General features: G+C 35.9%; 1 protein-coding gene across 6 annotated transcripts; it reads left to right on the plus strand.

Annotated features, from left to right (window-relative positions):
- The first annotated feature begins 4,121 nt into the window (after positions 1-4,121).
- Positions 4,122-13,520, plus strand: LOC122060475 (disease resistance protein RPV1-like). Of its 6 annotated transcripts, none has more exons than XM_042623569.1 (9): positions 4,122-4,668; positions 5,325-6,429; positions 6,561-6,848; positions 6,985-9,261; positions 9,400-9,663; positions 9,782-9,978; positions 11,851-12,094; positions 12,209-12,281; positions 13,064-13,520. In XM_042623569.1, the coding sequence occupies exons 1-4, from the start codon at positions 4,202-4,204 to the stop codon at positions 9,169-9,171; spliced, it is 4,047 nt and encodes a 1,348-aa protein (XP_042479503.1). In that variant the 5' UTR covers positions 4,122-4,201; the 3' UTR covers positions 9,172-9,261; positions 9,400-9,663; positions 9,782-9,978; positions 11,851-12,094; positions 12,209-12,281; positions 13,064-13,520. The 6 variants fall into 6 exon arrangements, with proteins under 6 accessions (XP_042479503.1, XP_042479500.1, XP_042479501.1 ...); XM_042623566.1 differs by lacking the exon at positions 13,064-13,520 and adding an exon at positions 12,602-12,936; XM_042623567.1 differs by having other exon boundaries at positions 11,851-12,281.
- Positions 13,521-16,842: the final 3,322 nt, after the last annotated feature.

Below are 16,842 nucleotides of genomic sequence, written 5' to 3' on the forward strand. Positions count from 1 at the left end.
CCATGGTCGGGGGATATGGAAATTAATCGATTATATATCCAGCTAGTTTTGCTGATCCAGTCTCTACTACTGTTCTTTAAATCCTTGACTCACACTGCCCATCCTCGTGCTATAAACCATACTCATAAGTATTGGTATCGAATCAATACGTACAAACTAGTACAAACCAGTTACTGGTTCATATCGATATCGGATTCTGTCACTCTAGTGATACTGATAGGTATAAGTCGATATATCTATACGATACCAATACCTAGAGCCATGCTATTAACATCGATTTCAAGCATCTAGATCGGGTCAGGTGATTCAGATCAGTTATCACCAATCCAATCAATACATGTGAAAATCGGTCATGGATCGGGTTAGATAGGCTGATCTAGCCTGTATGGTTCTTTAAACTTTAAATCCTTGAGTCCGACACTACCCTTGCTATAATTGGTAACACTATCAATTAACTCTGATTCGAGCCCTCAATACAAGTGGGTCCTTAAGTTGAGGGAAGAGACAGATAGGCACAGGAAATGATGATATAGGCTACGCTCTCGGAGAGAGAATCATTTTCCATTAATTAATGGGTAAGAGAACGCTGCATCCTAGTGCAAGTATACATCAGCGGTTGAGACCAATGGGAGGTGTGGGGCAATGTGATCTTTTTGCTCCTTTCATATTAAGCATAGATACATGCTAGAGGTAGCATTTCTTTCTTAATTAATTTAGGTAGAGGGTTCCCTAATAAGCAATGTGCCTATGCACCAACACGGGAATCAATGGGAACACATGCGGGGGTATGAATAAGAGTAGGGTTTCCATTTTTTGTATGGTGGGGAAGTTCCATTTTTTATATGTTGGGGAAGTCATTTCACCCCTCTCTATGTTAGACATAGAGTAGAAGTCACATTACCTTCTAAGCTTCTTTTTTATCAATTAGTTAGTTTCTAATTATATAGAATCGTTATAAATAACGATTAAATTCATTTCAATTGATTCTAGAATCTTTCACCTTCCTCATGGTAAATCTTTTTTTTAGTGAAGTGCAAACGAAATAAATATTCTTCACTCTTTCCCATCTCATGGCATAAATTTAATTGCTTTTATTTAAGAAAAAAAAAACAAAATATAATTTAATTGTTTGTTTACCTGAGAATTTTGTATTTATTTGTGTTGCATTAAATAAAGGGTACTTGATGCAAAGGATTATTATTATTTATCACATGTGGGATTTATATAGTCCAACTCTACCATCACATGCATTAGACTTGGGGATCGAGCTCCTCTGCTGCGTCCTTTTTTGGCGGAGCCTAGTGGCGATTGCCTACAATTCCGATTGACATGTGGCCGATACCACGTGAATGGTGGATAATAAAAGATCAAGAAAAGGACTAAGTTTTAGTTCTGAAAACTCTAACGTGCCTCCCTCTTCATGTGTTTTTGGTGGCCATTGGAGATCATCTATGGCATTCTTTATGGTTGGATGAAGTAGATCCTAATGTGCATCCCTCTTCATGGATCAAGTTTTTGATATTAAGAATCTTTAGATGTGTTTCGGAGGTGATTGTTTTGTTCAGAAATTTTTATTTAGAACAAATTAAATTAAGTTCTCAAATCATTCTAGTAGGAGGAAATCGGACTAATAAAAAAAGTTATAATGTGGTACGGAAAGTGATGGGAACTAATTGATTATTGATGTAGAGAATCTATAAATGAACTAGTTGATCTCTCTTATAGGAAAGTTATAATGGACTCATCCCAAATTACTTGATAAATGAAACCTATTTTTATTTAATAGAGTAATTTTTTCTTCATAAAATTTCTCATAAAACTAATTAAGATCATTTCTTATGAATGGATCAGGTTCACGTATAAGAATGTTCTCATACACTCCTGATCCATGGATATAGAATCTATTAAATGAAAAAAAAGAAAATTGATTCTATATCTACGCATAAGAATCATTTTTATACATTCTCGTACATAAACTAGATCCATTCTTCTATTTTCAAGGCATCAAAAATGCATAATTATCTCATCAGCAGAACTAATTGATTATTGATGTAGAGAATTTTAAATGTGTGTTTCCCATGGTGGTGAGAGATCAACTATGGCAATCTTTATGGTTGGATGAAGTAGATCCTGATGTGCCCGATCATGTTTATTTGATATTGGGAGTTGGCAAATGGACTCAATGACAAAACGTGTCTTTAAAGAAATAAATAAAGAAATACAAAAAAAATAGGAAAGTGGTAGGAAAGCTCCCAAATAGTATTAAAATATAAAAAATTACTGTGCGAACGTACTCATCCCGAGAAACTCAATTATTAAAAAAAAAAATTAGAAATTGTAGTATGGAAAGTGATAGGAACGTTCCCCAACGAACTAGCTAGAGCCTAGAGATGAATAACAAAATAAAGGAGGGACGAGCTCTAAGGTCATACTAAAGGGAAGGAAATAAAACAAGTAAATACTGCTCTGCAATTACTTGCTAAGAACTTCTTGCTGTTACTTCTTAGCAATTTGATCGTAGTAAGAATGGCAGCTCCTCATCATCATCATCAGACCTCTTCTTCTAGTTCGAGTAGTACTATTTATGAAGTGTTCTTGAGCTTTCATGTAAATCAAGAAGAAAAATTCTTTTTCTTGTTGATCAAATATTTTTGTAAGATTGAAATCATGTAACCCAAATTTTTTTTGTCAGTAAAAATCACCCAATGATCTGACATAAATGCAAACGTTGTAATTTTTTAGTAGGGTTGAGAGCTGAAACAATTGAATCTCACCCCATTTAGTGTGGAAAACTCTTGCGTAAGTTAGGTAAACCTGAAAAATACACCAGTGAAATTTTATTGATGGGAAAGAATTGTTTTGCTCTGTAGTCCGTGTCTGTATCACACATTAAAGCAAATAGAGCAAACAAATTAAGTGTCAACTTTCCTTAGATGAGGGGTAAGAGACCTTGATGACTTGACTCAAGAGGAAGCTGCCTCTAGGCCGGGCCAAAATATGGAATTTGAAAAATAAAGTTTATAACTAAAAACAGCTTAAATGGCTCAAAAGCATCTAACAAGAACACATGACTTGACCGCAATTTTGATTTATGAAACACGGTTTTGATTCCTTAGGTGGGTCCCTTTCAACCTATGATTTATGAAACACGGTTTTGATTCTTTAGATGGGTCCCTTTCAACCTATACTTCTTAAGAAAGTTCATATAAGAAGGTTGATATATTTGTTATTGTGAGAGCATAGAACTATGCCAAACATAATAAATAAATAAATAAAAGTAAAAATAAAAATAAAAATAAAAAATGAATAGTTAGAAATGGTACAAAGGAAGAAAAGGGATACACCCCAACAAAAGCCACTTCCAAGCGCTTAAATATCTTCCCATGGAAATTAGTGGCTTCACCTAGAAGGATTAATATTACAAAATACTGCTCAAACTCTCTTACAACTGAGCATTAGTATACATGATTTTTTCGAACACCAACCAAGGGTCTCGATTCTTGGATGAAGCTCCCATGGCAGCTCTGCTATTAACGGATATCATGGGTGGAGACTAGAGGGATGAAGTTGGGAGTTTCATCGGAGCCAGAGCAAGCAAATAGACAACAAGCATTATTGTAACTTTATCATTATATACCCGTAATACTCATATAATATATGTCTAATATGAATTGATTTTCCCAGTTTACATTTTGTTTTGACAAACAATAATGCACGTAGATACATATTTACTGGGTCTCCATACTTTGTATTAAAAAGCATTATTATAAACTTATTTTAGTTGATATGTAAATTGTGAAAATACCATACACTTTAGCTTAATTAGTACCATACGATTACTAGATCTTTAGCTTTTTTTTATTTATTTTTTATTTTATTTATTCCACACATCCAAATCTCACTGGGAGTGGAGCCGTGGAGGCATTCCTCTCTGACAAGTGACAACGCGGAAAGGCCAAAATTTCCTTAAAGCTAATCTACACGTGGTGCTATTCAATTGGAACATAATCTAAGATCAGATTAGAAAAGATATCCTCATATACAATTGAATAACAAATGTATTTTCAACAATTGAATGATATTGCCACGTTGACAATCCCCAGAAAATATATTAATAGTAGCAATACCAAAGATATCTTTGAATGATTCATATAACATCATTTCACATTTGAAAGAGCGATCAAGCGATTTGATAGTCAGAATGGCCTCTTCTTCTTCTGTTAATTATGAAGTGTTCTTGAGCTTTTGTGGCCAAGATGTTCGCTTCAATTTTGCCGACCACCTCTACAATGCCTTGGTTGACGCTGGAATTAAAACATTCAGGGACGAAGAAGAACTCCCCAAGGGAAACCAGATTGGCCCGGAACTACTCACTGCAATCAAGGAGTCAAGAATCTCAATTCCCATCTTATCAGAGAATTATGCATCGAGAAAATGGTGTCTCAATGAGCTCACCGAGATATCTGAATGCAGAAGAACGAGGGGTCAGCTCGTGTTGCCCATTTTCTACAAAGTGGAACCAACGGATGTGAGGAACCAGAGAAGGAAGTATGAGGAAGCCTTTGAGGAACACCTGCAGAAGGGCTTCCACGAGACAGACGTGCAAAATTGGAAGAAGGCTCTGAAAGAGGTCGGAGAATTGAAAGGATGGCATGTCGAGGGGGATATGTAAGTCCAACACTTCCGTCTTGGTTTGGTTCCATGTTTGAGGGTTAAGTTAATTATGTTTTCATGATTAAAACCCACTGCATTAGAAAATGACTTGATTTGATTATATTTTACAAAAGATTTAATTTTTTTGCCCCTGAAAAATACAATTGAATGGATTTTTCGAAACATATTTTGATCTTGATATTCATACTATTGAATCTTATTCAGAAATACTTTTCAGAAACATATGGATCATAAAATTTGAATTATTGAAATTATTTAATGTATCAGAGGAAAGTATTTTTTGTCCTCTTCTCTTTTCTTTTTTGGTAATATGTATTCACTTCTAGGAAAAATAATTTAGGTTTAAAAATACCCGAGAAAAAAATTATTGGATTTAAGGACCAACAAATGTGAACAGGATGTGAGATCTTGCTCATCATTTTCCTTCACTCTACTTGCTACTATATTTGCTCACTCGTAAAAATTCTTGGCAAAGAATATATAGAAAAGATAAATAGAAAATAAGACATAATACATAGTAAGACTTGCATAATCTATTTCAGTTCACATAATTCACAAGTGGTTTCTTCTATGTTGAGTTTTTCGATTCATTTCCTTCTGTACATTATTCATCACCAAAGCATTTATTATTTTTTACTTAAATTATGCAGGTATGAAGGGAAGTTAATAAAAGAAGTTGTTACTAGAGTTCTAAGTGAATTGAACAAGAGACGCTCCAACATTTCTAACAACAACCTAGTTGGAATCCAATCTCACATAGAAGAAATGTTGAAGTTATTAGATATTGAATCTGACGACAGAACAATTGTGGGCATCCATGGCCTTGGTGGCATTGGAAAGACAACAATCGCTAGGGCTGTCTATAATGAAGTCTTTAATCATTTTGAAGGTTGTTGTAGCTTTATTCCAAATGTTCGAGAAAGTGCTCATCAATATAAAGGACTCGTTCATTTGCAAAAACAACTTGTCTCTAATATCCTGAAAAAAGAAAATGAAGTTTTTGATAGTGAGGAGGACGGAATTGATGTGATCGAGCAAAGATTTCGTGCAAAAAAGGTTCTTATTGTTCTTGATGATGTGGATCGAGATGATCAAGTAAAGTCTTTAGTTGGAGACCTAGAATGGTTTGGTGTTGGAAGTAAGATAATTATCACAAGTAGAGATGAGCAAATGTCATGTGTTCAAGAAGCAACTAAGATTTATAAGCCCAAAGTAATGGATTCAGGTGAATCTCTTCAACTTTTTAGCCGTCATGCGTTTAAAAAGAGCCAACCTCCACAAGATCATTTGGATCTCTCAAAAGCTATAGTAAAAACTACTGGAGGACTTCCCTTGGCTCTTCAAGTCATAGGTTCATCTTTATTCAAAAAGAAAAAATTAGTATGGGAAGGCATGTTAACAAAGTTGCAAAAAATTCCCAATGATGATGTTATGAAAAGGTTAAAAATAAGTTATGATGGATTGGAAGATGCGGAGCAACAAATGTTTCTTGATACTGCTTGTTTTTTCATCGGAAAGGAAAAAGATATTGCATGCCACATATGGGAAGGATGTAATTTCTTTCCCAAAGTAGGACTTGATGTTCTTTGTGCGAAGTCTTTGGTAACAATTAGTGAATATGGTACGTTAGGGATGCATGATGTGCTCCGGGATCTTGGAAGGGAAATTGTTCGTCAAGAGAACAAAGATGATCCAGGAAAGCGTTCACGATTATGGTTTCAAGAGGAAGTCTTGGTTGTAATCAATTCAGAGAAGGTACGTATTAAATATACATTTTTTTTTTTTTTTTTTTTGTCAAGAGTTTGTGAATTAGTTATTTGATGTCTCTTTCTTGGTTTATTATGATAATCTTGATTTGACACTTATTGAGGTTCTCTATTTTGTAGGGAACAAGTAATGTTAAAGGACTCATTATTGACTTCAGACATATATCAATGAGCCAATGTTTGATGACTAAAGGATTTTCTGCAATGACAGGCCTTAGATTACTTCAAGTCGATTATGCACTAACTTCTGAGAACTTCACCAATTCTTTTTCAGAACTGAGATGGCTTAGTTGGAAAGGATGCCCTGGTCAATATGAACTAACAAATTTTTGTCCACAAAAACTGGTTGTTCTTGATCTATCACATAGTAAAATAACCAATAATTGGATGGGCTGGAACTGCATCAAGGTCTCGAAGAACTTCTCTCTTTTATTTAATTTATTTATTTATTTTTTATATCAAAAGTTTTTTAAAAAAATTCAAATTTTCTTTTAGTCCTTCTAAAGCTAATCAGGTAACCTATCATATGTATTCTGTTTTGCAGAAGGCAACAAATCTAAAAGTTCTAAATCTCTCGTTTTGTCGTCAACTATCTAGTACTCCTGACTTTTCAGCAAATCAACTCTTGGAGGTATTGATTCTTAATAGCTGTATAAATTTGGAGGAGATTGATCCATCCATTTGTTGTCTCACAAAGTTGGTCATATTAGATATGGGTGGTTGTATGACAGTAAAGGGTCTCCCAAGTGAAATTTCACAGTTGACTTCTCTCCAAAAACTCAATTTAAAGACATGGAAAAGTCTTGTGGAGCTGCCAGAGAAATTGGATGGCATGATATCCTTGACAGAACTTGATTTAAGTCATTGCAATAGTCTATTGAATCTCCCAAGTGAAATTTGTCAGTTGACTTCTCTTAAAAGACTCAATTTAGGTGGATGCTCAAGTTTAAGTTTCACCAGCCTTGATTTTAGTAGCTGCAGCACTTCAAGTTTGACCGAGCTTAATGTTAGAGGGTGCACCTCAATTCTATACATCTCAGGTCTTCCCTCAAGTTTGATTGAACTAGATGCTGGCTTTTGTCGGTCAATGGAAAAATTATCAAGTACATCAGGAGGCTTGATTAATTTAAAGAGATTATGTCTTTATAACTGCAGTTACCTAGAAGAAATTGAAGGTGTTGATGAGAAATTGGACTCCCTGGAGGACTTGGACATTGGATTTTGCTATTTATTAAAAAAATTACCAAAATTGGTAGGGTCTAAAACTCTAACGTCTTTAAGCTTCAGTCAGAACCACAGCATATCCGATTTTGAAGGTGAGGGTATGTACTCTTTGGAGAAGTTGCTTATATGGAACTGCAAAGAATTAAGAAAAATACCATATCTGCGAGATTCGAAAAGGCTGAAGATACTAGAAATTTGTGATTGTCCGGAGTTATCTGAGATTGAGGGCCTTGAGAATTATGAATCTTTACAAAGATTATCAATTGTTATGGCCACATCATTAAAAAAATTACCGGAGGATATCTCAACCGGCCTGAAAAACCTGAGCTATCTTAGGATCAGTGGGTGCTTCTCGATGGAAAGATTACCTGATCTTTCAAACTTCAAAGAGTTGAGGGAATTATTTATTGGATTTTGCGGAAATTGGAAAGATTGCAACAGAGGTCGACATTATGATGAGATCGAGGATTGGGAGAGCTTCACCGAAATTCCAGGCCTCGATAAATTGGAGTCGTTGCGAGAATTGGGAATAGCAAGATGCATAAGCATTCATAGGTTACCGGAACTGTCAAACTTAAACAATTTGACTTCTCTATACATTAGCGATTGTGAGAATCTAACGGGGGAGATTCATGGTATTGACATATTGGAAAACTTATGGAATTTTGTTATTAGTGGCTGCGAGTCCTTGAAGAGATTATCGGATCTATCAAACTTAAAAAATTTGAGGAATCTAACGATTGAAGGCTGCAAGAATTTGACCGAGATTCATGGTTTTGATAGATTGAAATTCTTAGAGAGATTGGGTATTACAGGGTGTGAGTCCTTGGAGAGATTACCGGATCTATCAAACTTGAAAAACTTGACGGTGCTATCAACAAATGGCTGCAAGAAGCTAACTAAGATTCAAGCTACTGAAGCTAGTAATGGGTTGGAATTTGTAAGATACTTTGATGTTAGGTGGTATATTAATGCTAGAAATGGGTTGGAATTTTTAAGAGCCTTGGATGTAAGGGAGTGTATATCCTTGGAGAGATTACCGGATCTGTCAAACTTTAAATACTTGATGACGCTATTGGCATATGACTGCAAGAAGTTAATTGAGATTCAAGCTCGTAACGGGTTGGAATCTTTAAGAACCTTGTGTGTTAGTGGGTGTATATCCTTGGAGAGATTACCGGATCTGACAAACTCTAACTACTTGACGATGCTATCGGCAAATGGCTGCAAGAAGCTAACTGAGATTCAAGCTCGTAACGAGTTGAATTCTTTGCGAGACTTGGATGTTAGTGGCTGTGAGTCCTTGGAGAGATTGCCGGATATGTCAAACTTTAAAAGATTGTGGGTGCTATCAGCAAATGGCTGCAAGAAGCTCACTGAGATTCAAGCTAGTATGGGGTTGGAATCATTGAGAAAGTTGGATGTTAGGGGGTGCACAGCCTTGGAAAAATTACCAGATCTGATGAAGTTGAAGAAATCAGGGAATGAACTAATATTGCTGGAGTAGGGCAATTGATGAGTGATGGTGGGTGCACAAAATTACAACCAAGTTTGTCAAACCTTCCAACACGCACAGTATGATATCGTTTTATTCAAGGTACCTCCCCCTCTCATAATGAATCTGAATTTTTGCTTTTAAAATTTAGTCCGATTTTCCTGGATGTGCTCTTTTTCCCCTTAATTTTTTTTATTTATGCTTGAAGTTGTAAGCAACTACTCATCAAAATTATTACAGGTCCAATCTTCTCTCAAGAGGAGCTTCAATATTTTCTGTAGAGAGAGAAAGATTTCTCTGCAACAACTTGATGATAGAGAGAGAATATATATCCTCCTCTACCAATATCTCGCAGGCAGAGTGTGCCAGATCTTAAAAACCAAGGATATCTTTGTCTATCTATAGTATGTCTGGTGGGTGAGATGTCTCTTTACTCTGCTTGTCAGCATAGGGTTTTCATTGCTTTATCATGGAAATGGTAAATGGATGGGGGAAAGATTGTCCGTAAGTTTTATTCTCATACACTAGCCACTTTCATTGCTGCTGTTATAGTTTCAAGCCATTCATAATTCACTTCAAGAGCTGCTGCTCTACGGTATAACTATTCTACCCTCCATTGCAGAATGACATGAAGAGGAGAAGCAATCAATGGACTAAGAATGCAGCCAGAGCACCCCCTGCTATGAACAAATACATCTGCTTTGAAATTAACCATCAAGACAGAAGCAGCCAAAAGTACCAGTGCTGTATACAAGGTGACATGTCTGTAGCTGTTGGCTGTTCGTTATTCCTTCACAGTTGGCCATGGCAATGGGCAAGGTATCTTGACAGATGAGTCTAGTTACTTCCCTTATGTACCTTGGTGATAATGATCTTGAAATTTAACCACAAATATCTTCATAGTTCCATAGGTCTCAAGTTTTAATGGATTAATTCAAAAATCTTCATTAAGTATTCAGGAAGCAATTAACATGGATTTTTCACTCAGTTCTCTTGAATCACTTCTAACCAAATAGATCTCGAGGTTTCCAATCAATTCTCTTAGACCAGATACCTTTTCTGATTATCAAAACATGAAAGGATCTTTAGGCCTTTGCTCCCTCATCGCTCCTGCAGCAGCTCAACTTCACTTCAGGTTTAGCATATCATCCTTCGCTAAGGCGGCTTGGGCCTTGAAGTGGCAGTGAAAGGAATGATTAGTTTTGAAATTTAGGATTTTCCCTCCAATATAGTTAATTTTCCAAGAGACCCACATTAGGATTGAACATATATGGTTTTGTATCCTTGCATGTTGAATCAGAGGAAGGACTTGGAATAAGTTTCTCTTATCTTCAGAATAAGGAATTTGTAATTTCTCTCTCACACTTCCTCACTCACTATCTTTAATATGACTGGCAGACACAGATTTTAAACCCACCTCAAAAAGAAACCTGAGGAAACACAAAGGGATAAGGCAATGCATGCAGAGATCTTCACCCAAGTAATGGGAGATGACACTCATGCCATGTGTGCTTGGCAGGAATTGGAGTACGTCCAAAGGATTTAAATGGGCCATCAAGTAGAAACTGTTTTCTTTATGTGGGAGAATGCTCAGTTGTGAAGTGAGGAGAGAGCATTGTCAGAGAGAGTCTTGAAGAACAAAATGAAGAAATCTCTTCAATGCAGTCCCAACTTGATATGTTAATCCAACTTGTGGTAGGAAACAATCCAGTAGGCACACAGATCATAGAGTTTTGTACTTTCACACTGATTCTCTACATTATATAATGTCTTTAATATAGTCTATTTACCTTTCAATTTGACAAAATTTCCATTTTTTTAGGCTTCAAATCATGAAGATCGACCCTCACATGCATAGCATTCATGTGATCTTGTTTATCCAAAGCTCATGGTGAATGGCATTTTATTTTTGCCTTTAATTAATTACCATTCACTACAAGAAAAAGGTTATGTTTGCTGACGCAATTGCACAGGCTGATTTTTAGTCTTCTAATTTATGGGTGATGGGTTTCATGGATTTAATTAATTATCATTCAATAGTATGGGACAGATATATATATTGGAGCAATTGGATTGTTTTATCATATCCTACCTATCTAAGAAATCATCAATTCATTTGGTTAACAGAGGTAATAAGGTTATGTTTGCTTCACCCCTCTCTAAATCGAGCAATTCTGTAATGCTTGATTTGTATGTCATTTGTTGTAAGTTATGTTCTCTTGACACAATGTTGCCCCTAGCTTTGTGCCCCTAAGCAGCTAGAACTTGAAAAAATGATTTTTCTTTGGTGCGTGGTTTGAGTAGATGATGAGCAGGTTCTGTTAAATAATCTTCTGTTCTTACATCTGATTCTCTCTACACTGTATCTTGATGGCTATCCAAAATATTGTTGGTTGTGAAATTCTGAGTTATAGAGCAGGGGAACTATCTTGCTCGCCTGAGGCCTGAGTCTGAGCTTCTCCCTAAAACAGAAGCTGAATTATACAACTTGGATATGATTTTATAAATTACAGTGGTTACTGTAAGTCTGTTACTGCAAATTTCATATTTCTAAGACATCAAAAATCTATAGGACTCGTTTTTCTAAGGTACCTATGATCAATGCAAAGAGAACTTGACTCCAATTACATGTGATTCATGATTCTCAGATTTACACAAAATTGAATTGTGCTCTGTCTGATAAATTTGTAGGTGGCTGGTTGAACATGAGAAGTTGTCCTTAGGATTGACAGATGGAGTTTTGCAAGGCTTGCTTAGAGCCTCAGCTGAAGTGTTGGGCAGTAGATCTTTTTGGGTGTTCTTGTATGGCTGTTTTGACTACTGAGGAAGCCATGGTTGTGAAGATGAACAAATTGGGCTGGGAAGATTTTCAAGAGCACATGAGCAGGCTTGGGAGATTGATAAAAACTTTGGCTCTGGTCCTTCGACAGTGCAGGTAATGGGAAAACACTTGCCAAGTGCTATATGATGGTTTGATCCCAAGCTACTTCTGTTGGTGGTTCTTATCAGTCATACACTCATGCTCATCTGTATCCCACCACCATGGCAGAGAGTTGTTGCTGTATATCACTTGTTTTGCTCAATGTGTCCTCTTCCATCCTCCTCATCTTCTTTCTTTTCAGGTATTTGGTTTTTCCTTTGTTTCCATTGTCAAAAGCTTCTTTTAGGAGGACTTCTAGTCCCATTTCCCTCGAAGGCCCAACCCTCTTCGCTTTTTCATCTTGAGACTCATTACAAGTTGAGAGAGATGAGCTTTTGTGCCATGGCACTTTGGTTTTTTATCGATGGAAATCTTATTTAATCTAATTGTTGAAGTTTTTCAGTGCTAACAAAAGTGAAGTTTATTGGAAATGTTTTTCTGTGTGGATTGATCATTGGGCAATAACAGATTCGATCAATATTATTCTTCCACATGCATTAACTTTGAATCATTCATTGGCAGGGCATCAATGGCCTCAACTCTCCACTGTGACTCCGTGACCAGACAATTGAAGCTGGTGTTGTTCCTACCATTGAAATATTTTCCAAAGTTTTGGTCTGCAAATTCGATTGCTGTGATGTCTTACTTCACTGTTTGGGGTTGACATAATTGACATTTTGTTAGTGATCCCTAATATCATTGTGGATCATATGGCATTTTTTCTTTTTTGGGTGTAAAGAAAACATGGGACAAAGTTTACATTCACTTGAGAGGAAACTCATATTATTGTTATTCCATGTAACTGAGATTGTGCCTGTATGGTTTGAAATAGTATCTCATTGATATTTATGTTGCTAGTTATTATCTATTCTCAGATTGAGGCACTTCTTATTTGATTTGATAATGACTATTTGTACATAATTTGGTTTGATTGCCTGTGAGTTTCTTCTCATACGCTAGCCTCTTCCATTGCTGGTGTTGCAGTTTCAAGTCATTCATAATCCTCTTTAAGAGCTACTTCTCTACAGAGCAGTAATTCTACACTCCATAGCAGAATAACATGAAGAAGAGAAGCAGTCAATGGAGTAAGAATGCAGCCAGAGTTTTCCCGCTCTGAACAAAGACATCACTCCTCAAGCTTCCTATGATAAAATATGCCTACTTCTCCTTTGAAATTAACTGTCAAGACAGAAGCTGGCAAAAGTACCATTGTTGTACGCAGAGAGAGTGACATGTCTATAGCTGTTGGTTGTTTGTTATTCCTTCACCGTTGGCCATGGAAATTGGTGAGGTATCTTGGCAGATGAGTGTAGTTACTTAATCCTTATGTACCTTGGTAATAATGATCATGAAATTAAACGACAAATATTGTCTTAGGTTTTTTAGGTCTCAAGTCTTAATGGATTAATTCAACGATCTTCATAGATCTTTAGCATGGTAATCTCTTTCTGATGTCAGGTCTAGCAATTAACATGTATAAGAAAGCTTCAAACAGTTTTAGCTTACATATGTGCTTCTCTATCACTCTATAAGAAAAGGATGTAGCCCAGTTTGGTTAGAAGTGAAGATATTAACTCTGCATTGGTGAAAAATGAAGTCAAATGAAAAAAGCAGAGCAACCTATCATTAGGGGAGATTTGGTTGGAAGTAAAGTGGAAAAATGGAAAGGGATTTTGTTTCACTTTTTGAAATTTTCACTCACTTCACTTGAATCACTTCTACCCAAATATTTTCTTAGTTCTCTATCACTCTATAAGAAAGGGATTTAGTGAGAGGAATGATTAGCTTTGACATTTAGGATTTTCCCTTTAATGTGGTTAATGGTCCAAAAGAGATTCACATTGGGATTGAACATATATGGTTTTGTATCTTTGCATTTTGAATTAGTGGGAGAGAGTCTTGAAGAACAAAATGAAGAAATCTCTTCAACGCAGTCCCAACTTTATATCTTAATGCAACTTGTGGTAGGAAACAATCCAGTAGGCACACAGATCACAGAGTTTTGTACTTTCACACTGATTCTCTGCATCTTATAATTTCTTTAATATGGTCTATTTACCTTTCAATTTGACAAACTTTCCATTTTTTTAGGCTTCAAATCATGAAGATCGTCCCTCAAATGCATAGCATTCATGTGGGTGTGATCACGTTTATCCGAAGCTCAAGGTGAATGGCATTTTATTTTTGTCTTTAATTAATTACCCTTCACTACAAGAAAAAGGTTATGTTTGCTGAGGCAATTGCACAAGCTGGTTTTTAGTCTTCTAATCTCATTTTATGGGTGATGGGTTTCATGGATTTAATTAATTATCAGAACCGGCCAATTGAAAACAAAGGAATAATCCATGTATGTATTCATTCTAAAAGAAAAAAACCCAATTTGTTCATTACTTTTGCTTTCAGTGACTTTTGTTTCACAACATATTTTAGGGTTAATTCATCATGTCTTCCATATTTACACAGGGATGTTTGGAACAGTGATCAATTGCAAAAGATTTTTTTTTCAATTAATTCATCATGCCTTCCACATTCTCTTTCAATTTTAAAGAGAAAGTATCAAACCTTTGTACCCCCAACATATTTTTGATCATATGAATTTGTATTTTCAGTTCTTGGATATATATATATATATATATATATAATTCTTGTTCTTATGACTCGAAGCTAATTTGGTTAAAATATGAATGTGTTCTCTCAGGTTGCGATTTCTGGGGAACCAGTAAAAGTGAAGAATTGGATTCTTCCTGAAATGCCTGGGCTGGGCTTATAACAGATTGCTTGATCTCCCTTGATGATCATTACCTCTACTTTGTAAATTGGCTTCATGGGGACCTTCGGCAGTACAACATTGAGGACCCTACCAAACCCATATTGACCGGCCAATTATGGATTGGTGGACTACTTCAACAGGAAAGCAGCACTATTGTAGCTGTAGCAGAAGATGGGAAAGTGGCAAATTGAAGTCCCAAAAGTAAAGGTTAGGTTCCTAGTTTCAGTAAAATCATATTTTAAATGGCTCTGCTTAATTAGACAAGTTTTAATGGATTCATTTATATCGCATTGGGACTTAAAACTTTGTAAACATATTGTCCAAATTATTCATCAATGTAACAAAAAACAAGATTGATGAACTCTGTTGATTGCAGGAAAATCGCTTACAGGAAGGAGCTCAAATGTTTCAACTAAATTTGGATGGAAAGAGGCTCTATATCACCCATTCACTCTTTAGCGAATGGGATCACCAATTTTATTCAGAGCTTGTGGAGAAGGGTTCACACATGTTGCAGATGGATGTCGATATTGAACAAGGAGGTCTAGAAATAAACCCTAATTTTTTCGTGGACTTTGGATATGAACCAGAAGGTGCTTTTCTAGAACATGAGATGCGATATCCTGGAGGAGACTGCACCTCAGATATATGGATTTAAGGACACAGATCTTGTCATGCAATGTCTAGTAATAACTTCTGTTAAGAAAATTAAATCAAGAATTTTCTCTTCCTCTGTTAATTCCGTTTTCTTTTGTTTTTCTTTTTTAAGAACTTTAATAAACCAATCCATTGCATCACTATTTCCTATAATCCTTTTCTTTGGTGAATGTCTAATGGGGATTACGTTTTAATTTGGTAACTTCCCGTCTTGGTTGATGATTGACCATGAAATAAATTTAGGATATATGTATTAGAAAGATAAAGGGAATATTACATCATTGTAGGAGTTAAGATTAGTGAAATGGGATTGTGTTTTGTTTTTGGTAAAAAAATGAGATTGTTTCTTAATCACATTCATGCTTCCATCGTAGGATTATATAAACTATATTTTTCCACATCTTGGCTCTAATACCAATGTAGTGCCACAGTCCACGACAGCTTCACATGCCATGTTATTGTACAATTTGACAAACATGTCTACTTATAACTATTGGCCATGTTATCTTTTGTGTATCAACCATCACACATTCTGGTGCTATTAGTCGAGATCTACTTGGGGCATGATTTGAGGAATTGGGTATGGGTTGAATCGGCATTGATATCAGAATTGGTATTGAATCGGTCATATAAGACGGTTTTGCCCTCAAAGATATCGGTTTCTAAGTATATTTTGACAAATATACCCTTTGTCCGTACCATTCTTATACTATGCACCGATTTAGGATTGATCAAGAAATCAAGATTGATGGGTGTCGATATTGATCTGGATCGGTTGATTCAAGACCGAATCTTCAAACCATGGTCGGGGGATATGGAAATCGATTACATATCCAGCTAGTTTTGCTGATCCAGTCTCTACTACTGGTATTTAAATCTTTGACTCACACTGCCCATCCTCGTGCTATAAACCATACTCATAAGTATTGGTATTGAATCGATACGTACAGACCAGTACAAACCAGTTACTGGTTCATATCGATATCGGACTCTGTCACTCTAGTGATACTGATATGTATGAGTCGACATATCTATATGATATCAATACCTAGAGCCATGCTATTAACAATTTCAAGCATCTAGATCGGGTCAGGTGATTCAGATCAGTTATCACCGATCCAATCAATACATGTGAAAATGGGTCATGGATCGGGTTATATCGGCTGAATCAGCCTCTTGTATGGTTATTTAAACTTTAAATCCTTGAGTCCCACACTACCCTCACTATAATTGGTCCTTAAGTTGAGGGAAAGACGGATAGGCGCAGGGAATGATGATATAGGCTATGCTCTTGGAGAGAGAATCATTTCTTTTTTTTTTTTTTTTTTTTTTTTTT

The sequence above is a fragment of the Macadamia integrifolia genome, chromosome 14, assembly GCF_013358625.1.
Source record: "Macadamia integrifolia cultivar HAES 741 chromosome 14, SCU_Mint_v3, whole genome shotgun sequence".
NCBI classification, from domain to species: domain Eukaryota; kingdom Viridiplantae; phylum Streptophyta; class Magnoliopsida; order Proteales; family Proteaceae; genus Macadamia; species Macadamia integrifolia.

Coding starts and splice junctions, on each gene's coding strand:
- LOC122060475 (XM_042623567.1), top strand. CDS start 4,202: ATGGCCTCTTCTTCTTCTGTTAATTATGAAGTGTTCTTGAGCTTTTGT. Junction 4,669..5,324: donor TGGCATGTCGAGGGGGATAT/GTAAGTCCAACA, acceptor TAAATTATGCAG/GTATGAAGGGAAGTTAATAA. Junction 6,849..6,984: donor TGGGCTGGAACTGCATCAAG/GTCTCGAAGAAC, acceptor TCTGTTTTGCAG/AAGGCAACAAATCTAAAAGT.